Source organism: Mobula birostris, chromosome 17 (genome assembly GCF_030028105.1).
Source record: "Mobula birostris isolate sMobBir1 chromosome 17, sMobBir1.hap1, whole genome shotgun sequence".
NCBI lineage: Eukaryota > Metazoa > Chordata > Chondrichthyes > Myliobatiformes > Myliobatidae > Mobula > Mobula birostris.
In genome coordinates, this window is record NC_092386.1 from 70,441,301 (window position 1) to 70,457,259 (window position 15,959).

The 15,959-nt window shown below is 39.8% G+C and overlaps 1 protein-coding gene across 4 annotated transcripts in view; it reads right to left on the reverse strand.

Moving 5' to 3' along the window:
• Nucleotides 1–15,959, reverse strand: part of LOC140211752 (inorganic pyrophosphatase-like) — a 69,172-nt gene that overhangs the window by 23,426 nt on the left and 29,787 nt on the right. For all 4 annotated transcript variants that reach the window (XM_072281891.1, XM_072281890.1, XM_072281887.1 and 1 more), the window contains exon 6: nucleotides 13,896–14,022. In XM_072281891.1, coding sequence (XP_072137992.1) covers nucleotides 13,896–14,022 — 127 coding nt within the window. The remainder of the gene's footprint in view (nucleotides 1–13,895; nucleotides 14,023–15,959) is intronic.

Below are 15,959 nucleotides of genomic sequence, written 5' to 3' on the forward strand. Positions count from 1 at the left end.
TCCCTCCTCCCTTAGCCCAACACCCCCCAAAGCACTTTCATACTTTCTATCGCCCTTCTTCGGCACAATATACTTCCCAGTGCCCCCACAGTGTAAAAACATATCTACCATATGCTAACTTGAGAAAAATGATTCTGCTTTAAATTTTTATTTGCCTTTAAACCTAGATTACACAGTACCTGTGCACTGTATAGCAGCTTCAATATCAATGTGATTCTTGAGCTTGATGGTTTTTAGCAAAACTTGAAATATCTGGTTCAAATTGTGTCAGCAAAAGACTAAGTCCCCACAAATAACAATTTCCAAGTGGTTTCTGTTTTGTGAGTATGTGGTTCACTGCACTGAAGCCTCTTTCAACAAAGTAGGAGGATGCAAATGCAATGAAGAACAGTTTGGCTCTTCTCCAAAGACTAGGAAATTTTGTACGACAGTGTAGCCGCATACCACAAAAGCCAACAATTTTGAAGAGCACTTTTGCTTCTTCTTCATTCTGAATTTTGATTATTTCTTCTCGCAAGCTCTCTTCCTGTTCTTCCACCTTGCAAGAAATGGGTTAATTACCCAGTCTGCAATATCCAGATCGTTCAAATCCTTGAACTGATTCTGAAAATCCTTCTTCAGTGACTGCAGGTGAATGCAGTACTGTTGCAAATCACCAACTTTGAAAGGGAGTGTCATACTTTCCATACAGGGAAACTGTGAGAACATTCTTCTCCCAATGCTTTGTTTATATATTTCCATTTTTCTGATAAAAGTGAGCACTGCACTTTTTGCCTGGATTAAATTTAAATTCTCACCCTGCAATTTCATATTTGGAATGTTCATTTTGTCATACAGATCGGCTAGGTATGCCACATCTCTACGTAAAAGTTCAATCTTGTTTCCCAAGCTCCTGTCAACTTTGAGCAAAAATTCAACCAGTGTCAAAAAGATCAAAGAAACATTTTAAGCAGCAGCCTTTTGACAGCCAACACACTTCAGTGTGAAGAAGCAAGCGTTCAAACTCTTCATTATCTTGGCATAACTGGCAAAATATTCTGCTATTTAATGGATGAGCTTTAACTTTGCTGATAACAGATATTACAAGTCATGCTTGAAAGATGTCGCTGGCTGGGGTTTTTGGCTGTGAGATGTTGACCATGAATTACACAATGGATTGCAAACAGACTTGGAATTTCTTTTTTTCATAAATGCCGCTAAACCAGCATGGGGACCTGTTATATATGACACTCCATCTGTTGCACAAGAAATCATGTTCTTAATTGGAATACTCTTACCCTGAATATACATTTTGAGCTCATCATATATTGATGCTCAGTTGATATTTTTACAAAAGAGAATCTCCATAAACCTTTTCATTTTTGATAAACTGTACATATGTGATCAGCAATGCCTCATTGTCTTACACAGTTGACTCATCCAGTTGTATCCCAAATTTTATTTTTTGTAACTGTACATAGTTGATACACAATGTCTTCACTCATTTCGTCAATATGACAAGCTACAGAGTTATTACTCAGAGGAACTGATTTTAAAATACTGGTATCCATTTTGAGAACAGTAGTGACCACTTCTGATACAGCAGATCTTTCACCAATTGTATGAGATTTTCCACACTTTGCTGTCATTTTGGAAATGTTATAAGAAACAACGAGACTACTATCAAGGTCACTGACTCGAGTGAGCAACGCTTTTCAAATGCTTCTTTCATCTTCTGGAACTGAGTAATACCATAAGTAGCCTTTTCAGGGTGTCAAGATTTCACCAGCTTCAGACATAGAGGTTGTGCCGTATGTATTTATCCATCATTAACTGGGCTGAATTAAAATAATCGTCAAAAACTGGGAATGCAGATCAGATGTTGATGACGGCAGTGAGTTGACACAGTCAGTCAGGTCTCGTGCCTCAAGTCAGGATGCCGCTTACCGCTCCCCCTCCCTCCCCCTAAGAACCGTCAGTGCCCCCAGCAACTTCTGTGTCCCTTAGGACACGTAACCACCCCCGTTGGGAATCACTGGGCTAGGGGTAAAAAAGTGGGTTGCCAGAAGTCACACTGTATCTCTCATTAAAAAAATAGAAAAAAATACTATTTCAACATGCAGATTGTTGTAGATAACATAAAACCTGAAGTTTGGTGAAAGTGAGGTAGATAGTGACAAACTACAAGAAGATGTAGCGAGGTTGCATGGACAGATAGGAAGAAAATGGAAAACTGATAAGGAGATGTATGAAATGAGAGACATGGCAGAAAGAGTAAGCACAAGCCTGTGGAATTGTTCAGAAGGCCCTAAAGATACACAGTCCTTGAAAGTGAAAGCACATGTTTTAAGAGGGTTTAATCTGTTATCCGACATGTGCCAACCACTAGTTATTAAATTGTGCCAGTTAATCTGATGTAGGACTGGGGCTTAATCAGGTCTGCCCTGATTTACCAGAATGCAGACCTGGGAGAGAGGCTCCTTCAGTCTGTCCTATGGTTAGATTGGGACCAGCTCCTAGGCTGGCCCTGAAATGCTAGCTACTGGGGATTGCTGATTAATGAAGTGCCAGATAAGTGGGATTTTACTGTATGTAGGTTCTTGGATTCATATGTAAAACACAGAGAAAAACAGGGAGGTTATGCTTAACCTGTACAAAACATTGACTGGGCCAAAACTGGATTATTTTGCCTAATTTTTTTTTAGGAAAGTTGTAAATATCCTAGAGAAAAGATTTGCTGGAATGGACCTTAAAATAGATTTTATTTAAAATGTTAGACTGGAGAAGCTGGGATTGGTCATTTTGGAGCAAGTCTGAGTGGAGATTTGACAAGGGTACAGGACCATGATTTCATTTAAATAGGCAGAGAAAAGCTATGAGTTGATAGTTCAACAAACAAGGGCACAAATTTAATATTTTATGTAGAAGATACAAGGGAAATTGAGGAAATTCTTAATTTATTAAGAGTAGTTATAATCCGCAATTCATCATTGGCAGTGGTGGCAAAAACTATTAATGTCTTCAAAAGGGATTTTAAAAGGCTTTGAGATAGATGAAGTTTCGGGACTATGGAGAAAAACCAGGAGAATGAGATTGATGGTTTTGCTCTATAACATAAATTTGATGGGCTGAATGGCTTCCTTTGATAGCATTGTAATTCCACAATTCCAAATCGTTACTTCAGAATTCTGGCTCACTTAAAACTTGCTTACACAGAAGAGCGCAGAGGACTGAAGCAAATTAAATATATTTACTAGCCTAGGTAGGAACACACTTCGTTAACATGTCAACTTTACCAGCTACCTTTACTTAATAGTTTGTATTATGTCTCCAAGCTTACATAAACAATAGCATCACAACACAGATTCTATCTTATAATTAAATTATATGCAATTTTAATAAACAGATAACTGAGTAAGCTGTTTACAGTAAAAGCATCTTTGTGATGTTTAGTTCTAATACTATTCTTATTTCAAATACCTTGACCATTTTTCAGTATTTCCTTTCTCACATTTCTTATCACCACAGCAGCTGATTAGGCTTATACTGTTTTCATGTTAACACTGGTTTTTCCACCCCAGATTCTTCTCTTTATACACATAAACAGTTATTGAGGTCATCGTCATTATGTGTATGACGTGAGCAATCATGTTCCATCTGACTTTAAACTGAGAAGTTCTAATAAGCTCTTCTGAACTTTTGCCAGTCCACCCCCTGATGTAACTCATGAATGTCATGCTCCATCCACCGCTACTTCTTCTTCCATGAATTTCTTTTGTCACTGCAAGATATTCGAGCTTCTCTTTCTTGAGCATATGTCCTAGCAATTCCAGTTGTTGTTTCCTGATGGATGATAACAGCTCTCTTCTTATTCCAGCTTTTCACAACACTTCCTCATTTGTTATTCTGTCCTTCCTCGTATTTTTATCATTCTTCTCAGAAACCACACTTTTGCAGTTTCAAGTTTCCTCCATTTTGCTCTGATATTGTCCAGCATAGTGTGGAATGAACCGCAACTCTCTGAGTTTTGTACCCATAGAAATTATGCTATTCTTTAGTATCTTGCTCAAATGCTTGAACGTGCATTTAGCAATGCCAATCCATCTTCTAATTTCAACATCAGCCCTACTGTCAGATGTTACTGAGCTTCCTAATTGAACTTCCATGTTTACTTAATTGTTTTGTTGTCCACTTTCAGTTTGCATTTCTGTACTTCTTTCTGCTTTGTGACAACCATACATTCAGTCTTTTTGCAGTTGATGGCCAACCTTCTCTTTGCACTTTCTTCGACAACTTTATCAAGAGCTTTCTTAGAGCTTTTATAGTATTGAGATACCTCACATTTTAAGGAAATATCTGCCACATTTGAAAATAAACAGCAATCAGATATACAAGTGAGTGGTCACCATTTGCATTTGTTTGAAAATTGCTTAGTTATGCTTTAAGTTTACATTCCACAAAACTAAAAGGTATTTTTGCATTTTTGGGTAAAATTCTGACTACAGCACAACGGATTTTGTACTCCTCATATTTCTCTCTTCAGCTTCTATGCAGGTTATTTAGCATTTTTACAACTACTTGATTTGTTTACCAGATAATTGATTACACTCCAAAATCAATTATAGAGTATTTAATATAAATGAAACCCCTTTTTACCGGATATCTGTAGAAACATGGTTGGTTAGCCCCTTGCTAACAAGCTAATGGACTCAGCAGTGAGAAAACTACCTTGCTCAAACTCCATATGTCTAGGGTCGATATGACTTGGGTCCCACCAGACCAGGAGAGCTAGGGTGTTCAGCCACCTGCACCCCAATCTGAGCAAATACTGTGTAAATGCTGCCCACTTGTAATTACCCATCAGCGAGAAATAACATCAAACACTGCATACAATTATCAGACAGGTATATTTATGAACGTCACCTAATCAAACAGTTAGTAAAGAAGAAAGGAAAAAAGGAAAAAATAAAAGGGCCCATTATAACTAAAACAGTTAAATGTGCACAAAGTTGGAGTTCAGATGCTCCAGAAGCTGGAGGCGTCCATGTACTCACGGTGATAACTCCTATTTACTGGTCACAGCATTGTGTGTGATCTTGGACTCCATCAAATCGTGCAATCTGGTTGGATCGAATCTCACTACTGGTTTTCTCGATCTCTCTTTCCATCTCCCACCAGAAAAAAGAACCTTGACCCCTTTAGTGTTCGTCACAAAACCTCTCCACCCAACTTTCTCTAGAACCTTCTCCCAATTCCACCATCCTGCTTGGCTGACTTGACATTCCTAAGCTGAACATCTTTAACGGTAACCCGAACACTACCAGCAGAATACACTGCTTCTACAGGAAACAATTAAATGAAATACCCTACAGCATTAGCAGTAAAAGCTTAACTGGAGTGCTACATAAAGATGTATTAAAATATCTTGAAGGTATCTGCTTAAAAAGGTCACCCATTTATGGCAGAGATTAGGCAACTTTTTTTGTCACTGAGGGTCACAAGTCATTAGAATTCCCTCAAAATGTGGTGGAAGTAAAGTTTTCAAATATTTTAAGAGATAGGTACGTAGATAAATTCTTGATAAGCTGAGTGAGAGATTACTATAGGTAAACAGAAATGGAGAGTCAAGATTGCAATCAAATCAGCCAGGTTCTTACTGAATGCTGAAACAGTTTTGACAGTTTTGATGTGCTGAATCCTGATTGGAAAGCACAATATAACTGCAAGTTGCTACTGTAGTTTGAACTTGATAAAACTATGGCGTAAGTATGTAGACTTTCAGATTAAATACCGCCTTCAGTTCAGTCATCTACCATAGATGCAATTAAACCTCAAAATCATTTAGACAATATAAGCTTTGAAGGACAGTTGTGCTTGGCAACAGCTGAATACACAATAACCATGTGCATTACACTACATGTGTGTGACATTCTCCCAGTAGTTATACAGACTTCATTGTGCAGCTCGTGAAGAATACTATTGACACACACACAGAAATCTGAAGAGTTTGGCAAATGCTGCTCAGTCTCTAAGTATCAGGGCACCACAACATATGGAAAGTAATGCAAAGAGCCAACTATTGAAAACATTTTACACTTATCTTCTTTCCCCTCTCCGCACCTTGTGGTGGATCAGGTGCCAACCCTGCCATTTCTTTAGCATTTGTCTGGTTTTATGAGGCCGAGTTACTAGCTTGATGCTCAGCCCAGCACAGACGGATACATCCTACTTACTATTGTATTCATTCCCTGAAGATTTAATACAACACAGTACTATGCAGTTACACCCCAAAGGAACAGCATCCAAAATGATTACCATGTTACACAGTTCCTTGCACATTAGATGAGAATGAAGAAATATTTGTGACTCATCAGGAATTTAAAACCATAAAAGTCTCCCTGATCCCAATTTGTGTTATGCAAATAATCAGATAATAACCTACCCTTTGCAGAGAGTACACATTCTGAATCAGAATCAGGTTCAACATCACTGGCAGATGTCATGAAATTTGTTGATGTGCGGCAGCAGTATATTGACGTAGTGCTCATGGGTGCGATGCCCATTCAGAAATCTGATGGCAGTGGGAAGATGCTGTTCCTGAATCATTGTGTGCATGCCTTCAGGCTCCTGTACCTCCTCTCTGATGGTAGCAATGAGAAGAGGGTATGTCCTGGGCAAATGAAGTCCTAATGTTGGATGCCAACTTTTTGATGTCCTGGATGCTGGGGAGGCTAGTGCCCATGATGGAGATGCCTAAGTTTACAACTTGCTGCTGAATGTTGAAGAGCAGGACCTCCAGGGCAGTAATCTCCAGACTGTTACTTCTTCCATATGCCAGTGAAGGTAAAAATAGAATGATTTGGCAGCTGAATGTGTGAGTGAGGAACTGGTGCAGGGAACAGGGTTTCAAATTCAGGGATCATTGGATCTCTTCTGAGGAAGGTATGACCTGTACAAAAGGGATGGGTTCCACCTGAACCTGAAGAGGACCAATATGCTTGCACGCAGGCTTGCGAGAGCTGTTTGGGAGGGTTTAAACTAATTTGGCAGGGGGTGGGAGCCAGAGTAACAGGGCTGGGGATGGGGTAGTTGGTCTACAAACAGAGGCAGTGCTTAGTGAGACTGCTAGCAAGGAGAGGCTGATGATAGTGCAAAATAGCAGTCAAAGGGATGAGTTGCAATGTAAAAAGGGGACAAAATCAAAAAGAGTGATGAATACAGGACTGAAGTTGTTATACTTGAATGCACGCAATATATAGAATAAGGACAGTTATGGATTGGTATGTATGACTTTGTGGCCATCACTGAATGATGGCTGGGAGGTAAACGTCTAAGGATACACATTGTATCGAAAGGGCAAGCAGGTAGACTGAGGGGGTGTTGTGGCTATGTTGGTAATAAACTAAATCAATCATTAGAAAGAGGTGACAAAGGATTGGAAGGTGTAGAATCATTGTGGCTGGAGCTGAGCTAAGAAACTGCAAGGGTAAAAAGACCCTGATGGGAGTTAAATACAGATCACCAAACAGTAGCAAAGATGAGAGCTTCAAATTACAACGGGAGATAGAAAATACATGTTAAAAGGGTAATATTTCGATAGTAATGGGGGATTTCCATATACAGATTGGGAAAATCTGATTGTTGCTGGATCCTACGAGGAGGAGAATGCCAATGAGATGGCTTTTTAGAGCAGCTCATGTTTCAGCCCAGTAGGGGATCAGCTATTCCAGATTGGGTGTTGTGCAATGAACTGGAATTGATCAGGGAACTTAAAGTACAGGAACACTTAGAAGAACAGTGATCATGATAGAATTCACCCTGCAATTTGAGAAGGAGAGGCCAAAGTCAGATGTATCAGTATTACAGTGGAGTAACAGGAATTACAGAGACATGAGAGGGGCGGTGGCCAAAACTGATTGGAAGGGAACACTAGCAGGGATGAAGGCAGAGCAGGAATGGCTGGAGCTTCTTAAAGCAATTATGAAGGTACAGGATAGAGACATCCCAAAAGAAAAAGGTATTCTTAAGGGAAGATGACAGAACCGTGGCTGACAAGAGAAGTCAAAACTAACATAAAATCCAAAGAGTGGGTATATAATAGAACAAAAGTTAGTGGGGTTTTTGAAAGTTTTTAACAACCAACAGAAGGCAACTGAAAATGTTATAAAAAAGAAAAAAATGGAATACAAAAGTAAGCAAACCAATAACATTATAGAGGATACCAGACATTTCTTCAGATATATAAAGTGTAAAATAGAGGCAAGGATAGATATCAGCCTGCTGAAAAATGATGCTGAAGAGGTAGCAATGGAGGACAAAGAAATGGCAGATGAACCGAATAAGTATTTTGCATTGGTTTTCACTGTGGAAAACATTAGCAATATGCCAGAAGTTCGAGTACATCAGGGAGCAGAATTGTGTGAAGTTGCCATTACTTGGGAGAAGGTGCTTGGCAAACTGAAAGGTCTTAAGATAGAAGAGTCACCTGGACAAAGAAGGCCTACACTCCAGGGTTCTGAAAGAGGTGGCTGAAGAGATTGTGCAGGCATTAGTACTGATATTTCAAGATCAACAGATCCTGCCACAGTTGCAGAGGACTGCAAAATTGCAAATGTCACTCCACTCTTCAAGAAGGAAGAGAGGCAGAAGAAAGGAAAATTTAGGCTACATAGTTTGAACTCAGTGATTGGAAAGATATTGGGAGTCAATTGTTAAGGATGTGGCTTTGGGGTACATGGAGGCACATGATAAGATGGGCTGTAGTCAGCATGGTTTCCTTAAGGGAAAATCTTACCTGACGAATCTGATGGAATCCTTTGAAGAACTAACCATTAGAATAGACAAAGGAGAATCGGTGGATGTTATGTACTTGGAGAAGCAGCAGATGGAATACAGTGTTGGGAAGCGTATGGCCATGCACTTTGGTAGCAGAAATAAAAGCATAGACAATTTTCTAAATGGAGCGTATCTTCAAAAATCTGAGATGCAAAAGGACTTGGGAGTCCCTGTGAAGGTTAATTTGCAGGTTGAGTCAGTGGTGAGGAAGGCAAATACAATGCTAGCATTTATTTTGAGGGTACTAGAATATGAAAGCAAGCACATAATGTTGAGGCTTTATAAGGCAATGGTGAGGCGGCAGTTGGAGTATTGTGAGCAGTTTTGATCCGCTTATCAAATAAAGGATGTGCTGACATTAGACAGGGTTCAAAGAAGTTCCACAAAAATGATTCTGGGATTGAAAGGCTTATCACATGAGGAGCATTTGATGTCTCTGGGCCTGTACTCACTGGAATTCAGAGGAATGACGGGGGAATCTCATTGCAACCTATCGAACGTTGAAAGACCTTGACAGAGAGGATGGTTCCTATTGTGGGTGAGTCTATGACCAGAGGAGACAGCCTGAGAATAGTGGGACATCCATTTAGAACAGAGGTAGGGAGGAATTTCTTTACCCAGAGGTGAATCTGTGGAATTTGTTGCCAAAGGTCAATTGTCAAGGCCTAGTCACTGGGTAGATTTAAGACAGAGATTGATAGTTTCTTGATTAGTCGGAGCATGCGGAGATACAGGAAGAAGGCACGAGATTACATCTGAGAGGGAAATGAATCAGCCATGAAGAAATGGTGGAGTAGACTTAATAGGCCAAATGGCCAAATTCTACTTCCATATCTTATGATCTTTACAGTAGATACAATCTCATTGGCTCTTCACCCTGCCTTGGATCACCTGGGCAATACCAATATTTAAGTCAGGCTACTGGTTAGTGACTACAGCTCAGCGTTTAACACAAGTATTCCTGTAGTTTCTTTCAAAAAGCTCCAAAGCCTGGGCCTCTGTACCTCCTTCTGCAACTAGATCCTTGACTTCTTCACTGCAAGACAACAATCTGCGCAGATCAGAAAGAACAGCTCCACCTCGCAGATAGTCAACACTGACGCACCTCAAGGGTATGTGCTTAGCCCACTGCTCTTCTCTCTCTACATCCACAACTGTGTGGCTAGGCATAACTCAAATGCATCTATAAATTTGCTGACTACACAATTAATGTTGGCAGAATTTCAGATGGTGATAAGGTGTACAAGAGCAAGATAGTTCAGCTGGATCTTAATGCTACTAGCCAAACAAGTGGCCATAATCTGGAGCTTATGGTTTGTTTTATTATTTATGGGGTCTGCAGCCCTGCTACCTCCACTCCACTCCACCTTCACCTTAGCCCAGAAAATAAAGTTGAATGAAAAATTAATAGAGACTTATTCGAGGCAGTTATGGGAGGCAAAGGAAGATGATTTCTGGGGTTTAACTGGAAATGTTTAAGGCTTGGTGGCCACAAATGACTGGAGAATGACAAAGGCAGTCTCCCTTTTCAAGAAGGACAGCAGGGTAAAGCCTGTGAGCCTGACATTAGTGGTAGGGAAGTTATTGGAAATAATCCTGAGGGACAGGATTAAAGATCACATGGAAAGACTAGGACTTGTCAGAGGTAGCCAGAAAGAGTTTTGGCTAGTGCAAGCTTTATCTGACCAACCTGACAGAATTTCTTGAGGACAAAACAAAAAGTATAAATGAGGGCAGTGCAGTATACATGGTCTACATGGATTTATTTAAGATTTTCTAGAAGATCCCACATGGGAGTCTAGTCCAAATGTTTAGGGCCTATTGGATCCAGAGAAAGTTGGCAAATTGGAGAGAGTGTATGATGGTAGAGGATCGCTTTTGTGATAGGAGGCCTGTGACCAGTGGTGTTCCATAGGGATTGGTGCTGGGCCGCTGTCTGATTGAAATATGCATAAATGATTTGGATGCAGTAAGTTCAGAAATGACACTAAGATTGGTGGAGCTGCTGAGAGTGTGGGACGTAGTCTTAGGCTACAGAATACTATCAATGCATTGGTGAGGTGAGCTGAGGAATGGCAGATGGGGCTTAATTCAGTTAAGTGTGAGAAGATACCTTCTGGGAGTTATAATGAGCAGAGGACAAAAAGCATGAACAGTAGGGTTGGTGGGAGCAGTAAGCAACAGAGTGATCTTGATTACAAGTCCAAAGATCCTTGAAAATGGCAGTACAGATAGATAACATGATTAAGAAGCCACTGAATACAAGCGTAGGGAAGTTATTCTCCAATTTTATAAAACAATGGTCAAACCTCAGATGCAGTACTGCGTATAACTCTGGACACCACACTGTAGGAAGGATGTGAGAGCACTGGAGAAGATGCAGAGATTCATCAGGATGAAGTGAGAGGAGATTGAAGATGGTAGATCTGTTTTCCCTGGAGTGGAGGAGATTAAGATTGGGGTACATGAAATTATTAGCAGTGTGGATAGGGTAGACTCAAGAATCTTTTCCTCTTATTAGTGGTGAATAAAGGTAGAAGACATATTTTGGGCAGGAAGTAAGATTTACAGGGAAGTTATGAAGAAACATTTTCCAGGCAAAGAATGGTACCTAAAGTAGAACAAACCGCAGGAGACAGTGGTGGAAGCAGAGTCTGTGACAGCGTTAACAAAGTGTCTACATGAGTACTTGAATTGCCTAAGCATTGAAGGCTAGAGGCCAAGTAATGGAAGATGTGATTAGTGTATTAACATGGTTGGCATGGATGCGTTGGAATGAATGGGATATTTCCATGCTTTATGACTCTATGACCTTCTGCTGTTTAGTTTTTTGATATATTTTATTTATACAAAATAAACTTCATTCATAATAATATAAGAATACACTGTGCTTTTCATCATGGACAATGCATTAAATAGTATTAACTTACATTTTTTTAAATTGATAGCACCATTGCCACTCATACCGCCCTCTGGAGTAATATGTTAATAGAATATTTAAGGGGCTTTCCCACCTGGCCCAGCCCCTCGCTGTCCAGTAGTGGGAGCGCTCTAGACCGAGCCTTCTGCAATCTGGAATGTACCTGTTGGCAGCATTCCTCTATGGACATCTCAAACTACTGGCAGACCAACAAGTTTCAGGCAGAACACAGGGTGTCTTCCACCAAGATGATGATCTTCCAGCAATACTTGAAGTCCGTATTTGTGTGTGTCCCTTGGAAGAGCCTGCAGATCAGACAGTTCTCTGTTACACAGCTGCTTAGCACAACTTGTAACATCGCAGGACTCTGCAGACGGTGGTGCAGTCAGCCCAGCGCATCTGTAGATGTGAACTTCCCACTATTCAGGACATTTACGCAACATTTTCATATGATGTAATTTGATCTTTCCGAATCTTCTTTATTAACTTAAAATATATGAATAGAGGAGCGGAGTTGACGACATTACTGAGCGTGTTGGATTTAAGATATTGGTCTAGTCCTGTTTTGTTCCGTTTGCTTTTTTTGGGTTTAGTATTTTTTTTCTTTTTTGGGGGGGGGGGTTTCTTTGTGTGTATATATATATATATATATATTTTTTTTTTTTCTTTTTATTTCTTTTTCTTCTTTATGATTAATTTCATCATGAGTTTGGAAGTCTATTATACCTATGTTATTTTAAATCTTTTCTGTATATGTTTATTAATAATAAGATTGTTCCAATCTCTTTGTATCAACATTGTTATTATGTTTATAATTTTGAAAATGAATAAAAAGATTTAAAAAGAAAGAAAAAGGACATTTACAAAGTTAGGTGTGTAAAAAGGGCCCAAAGGATTATTAGAGATCCAAGTCATCTCAACCACAAACCGTTCCAGCTGCTACCATCCAGGAAACGGTACCGCAGCTTAGAAGCCAGGACCAACAGGCTCTGGGACAGCTTCTTCCACCAGGCCATTACGCTGCTTAATTCATGCTGACCAATTGTATTTCTATGTTATATTGACTATCCTGTTGTATAAATTACTATAATTGCATATTGCACATTTGAACAGAGATGTAACATAAAGATTTTTACTCCTCATGTAAATGAAGGATGTAAGTAATAAAGTCAATTCAAATTCAAAGACCTTTGCAGCCTTCTCCACACCCTCTTTGCAAACCAACAACCCGCAAAGAGGTGAATGACCATCTGCCCTCAGTGCAGTTATCCCAGGGGCAATGGGCATTGAGAGGGATGTTCCAACTATGCAGGAAGGATCTGACTGGGAGGTCAACTAGCACTTTAATACATACTGTAGATGGTTTACTGATTACAGGTTATCTCTGTATGTGTACACACACTTGTCTTGGTTGTGGTAACCACTTCAAGGGAGAGTATTTCTGAGGTTTTCTCAAAAATTGGGCTAATTGTCAACATTGGATAGCCAAATAGTTTATATATTATTGAAAAAAACCACTAGTCTCAGATAAAATAAGGAAGAGGAAAAAAAAACTAATCGTTAGGTCTGAGCACTTTTGGAAAGAGGAAAGTTCGATAACCTACCAGGGTATAACCACTTTCATCATAATAGAAATAAATTTGCCTGGCCTTTTACCTTTTAAACCAAAATGATTTTGCCTTTTATCTTTAGATAGGATTTTGTATGTGGTTTTGAAACTTCCTGATTTTATTTGACACATCTGAGAAACTGGTTTCTAGAATAGTCCTTGCTTGTTATTTACAGCTTTGTTGTGCCTGACACTAATGGAAAGGATTGAAATGAGGTAACTTAATGTTATTCTTCAGACAATAAATTCATAAAGGGAACATCCTGAATTTTTGAGAAAATCTCAATCACACTTGAAAATAAAGGACTGTTGCTTGCCTCTATCCTGTCATGAATGAGTGTGTAATTAATCACCAAAGTATATGGAGTATAGAAAAATGGCTGGTTTAGATCCCAGGATAGAAATATCTTAATGGAGTTAGTTCTTTTGAAACTTCCACTCTCCAATTACCATCTTGAAGCCACCTGGAAATCTATCCAGAGCCAAGAAGATTATCCCTGGCTGTTAAAGGTTAATGCAATTTAACAAACATTGTAGACTAGATGAACTTGCCATTAATCATCTGTGCATCTGGGTCCTCCTTGTTGATAGCAATGATTTTCCAGTCCATTTCTCCTTCATCAATAAGAGCTAAAGCTCCCAGCACTTTTACCTGAATAACATCACCACAAGAACATACCTAGAAACAAAAGTGGAATATGCAGAAGTTAAAATTCACATTTGCGATAAATTGAAATTATTCCAAAAATTTTGAGAATCAATATATAGCCTATGACTCATTTAATCTACAAATATTGTTGGTTTCATTTGTTTATTTAATTGCTAGTTAAGTCTGTTGGATATTTTATAGATTACACCATACTCTATCCCAGTCCTATATACATGAAGATCACATTAGGACTTACAAAGGTTGACTTGGCTGGACTGTTTGTGGGCAAAAGGACCTCTGGCATGTGGGAAGTTCTTAAAAGTGAGATAGCAAGAGATCAAGGAATACATATTCCTGTTAAAGTAAAAGTTGAAGCTGTGGAAGTTAAAGATTAAAGGCATCTGTTAATCTTGCGAGACCATGGATCTGCGCCTGGAAAGTCTTCACTCTCCAGGGCACAGGCCTGGGCAAGGTTGTATGGAAGACCGGCAGTTGCCCATGCTGCAAGTCTCCCCTCTCCACGACACCGATGTTGTCCAAGGGAAGGGCATTAGGACCCATACAGCTTGGCACCAGTGTCATTGCAGAGCAATGTATGGTTAAGTGCCTTGCTCAAGGACACAACACCGGCAAGGACACTGCCTCGGCTGGGGCTCGAACTCACGACCTTCAGGTCGCTAGTCGAATGCTTTAACCACCTAACCACATGCCCACTGTGGAAGTTAGGGACCCTGGATTTTAAGGGATATTGTAATTTGGGTCAAGTAAAAGAAGGCTTGGATCGGATACAAGCAGCTGGGATCAAGTAAATCACTAGAGATATATACCAATGCCATCATCTCCTCAGTACTAATCAACAAGCTTCAAAACCTGAGCCTTGTTGATTTCCTCATCAGTAGACTATAATCAGTTTGGATCAATAATAACATCTCTTCTTCACAGACAAACAACACAAGTGTGCCTCAAGGATGCATGTTTAGCCCACTGCTCCATTCTACACTCATGCTTGTATGACTAAGCACAGCTCAAACGCTATCGATAAATTTTCTAGATGACACCACTGTTGCTGGCACACAGTGACAAGGAGGCGTACAGGAGCGAGACAGATTGCCTGATTGAGTGGTGTCACAGTCAACGTCAGCAAGACCAAGGAATTGACTGTGGATTTCAGGAACGGGAAGTTGGGAGAACACACACCAATCCTTCTTGAGGGATTAGCAGTAGATAGGGTGAGCAGCTTCAAGTTCCTCAGTTTGTCTTGACCTATACTGCTGGCACTAAACAATAAATTTCATGACATCAGTGTTAATAAACCTGATTCTGACAGAGGATGCTGGAGTATACTTCAAGAAAGATGGCCTTGGCAGAGAAAATTACGGAGACTCCTTTTAGATTTCTTAAGCACATTAAGGAAAAAAAAGAGTAAGGAGAGAATAGGACCTCTCAAAACTTAGACTGAAATCTACGCATGGAACTGCTGGAAACAGGCAGAATTCTCAATGATTATTTCTCCTTTGATTTTACTCTGGAGAATGGAAAAGCTGTAGAAGCAGACCATAAAACAGCAGAAGAGGTGCTGCATATGCCATGGTTATGAAAGTAGACAGATCTCTCGTTCCAGATGAGGTTTATCCAAAAACACTATGGAAAGCTAGAGAAGAAATTGTGGGAGCCCTTACTGAGATATCTGCAATATCACCGTCCCCTAGTGAGGTGCTAGAAGGCTGGAGGACAGCAAATGTTGTGCTTTACCTAGATCTGCCATCTTAACATCTTTGGTAGCTACGTTGCTGGGAAGCATTCTAAGGGATAAGAGATACTTACATCTGATTAGGGATAACCAACATGGTTAGTGCATGGGAGATCTTGTCTTGAGAATTTGATTGGGTATTTTGATGAAGTGATGAGGAAGGTTGATTAGGAGAAGGCAACAGATGTGGTATATATGGATTTCCATAACACTTCTG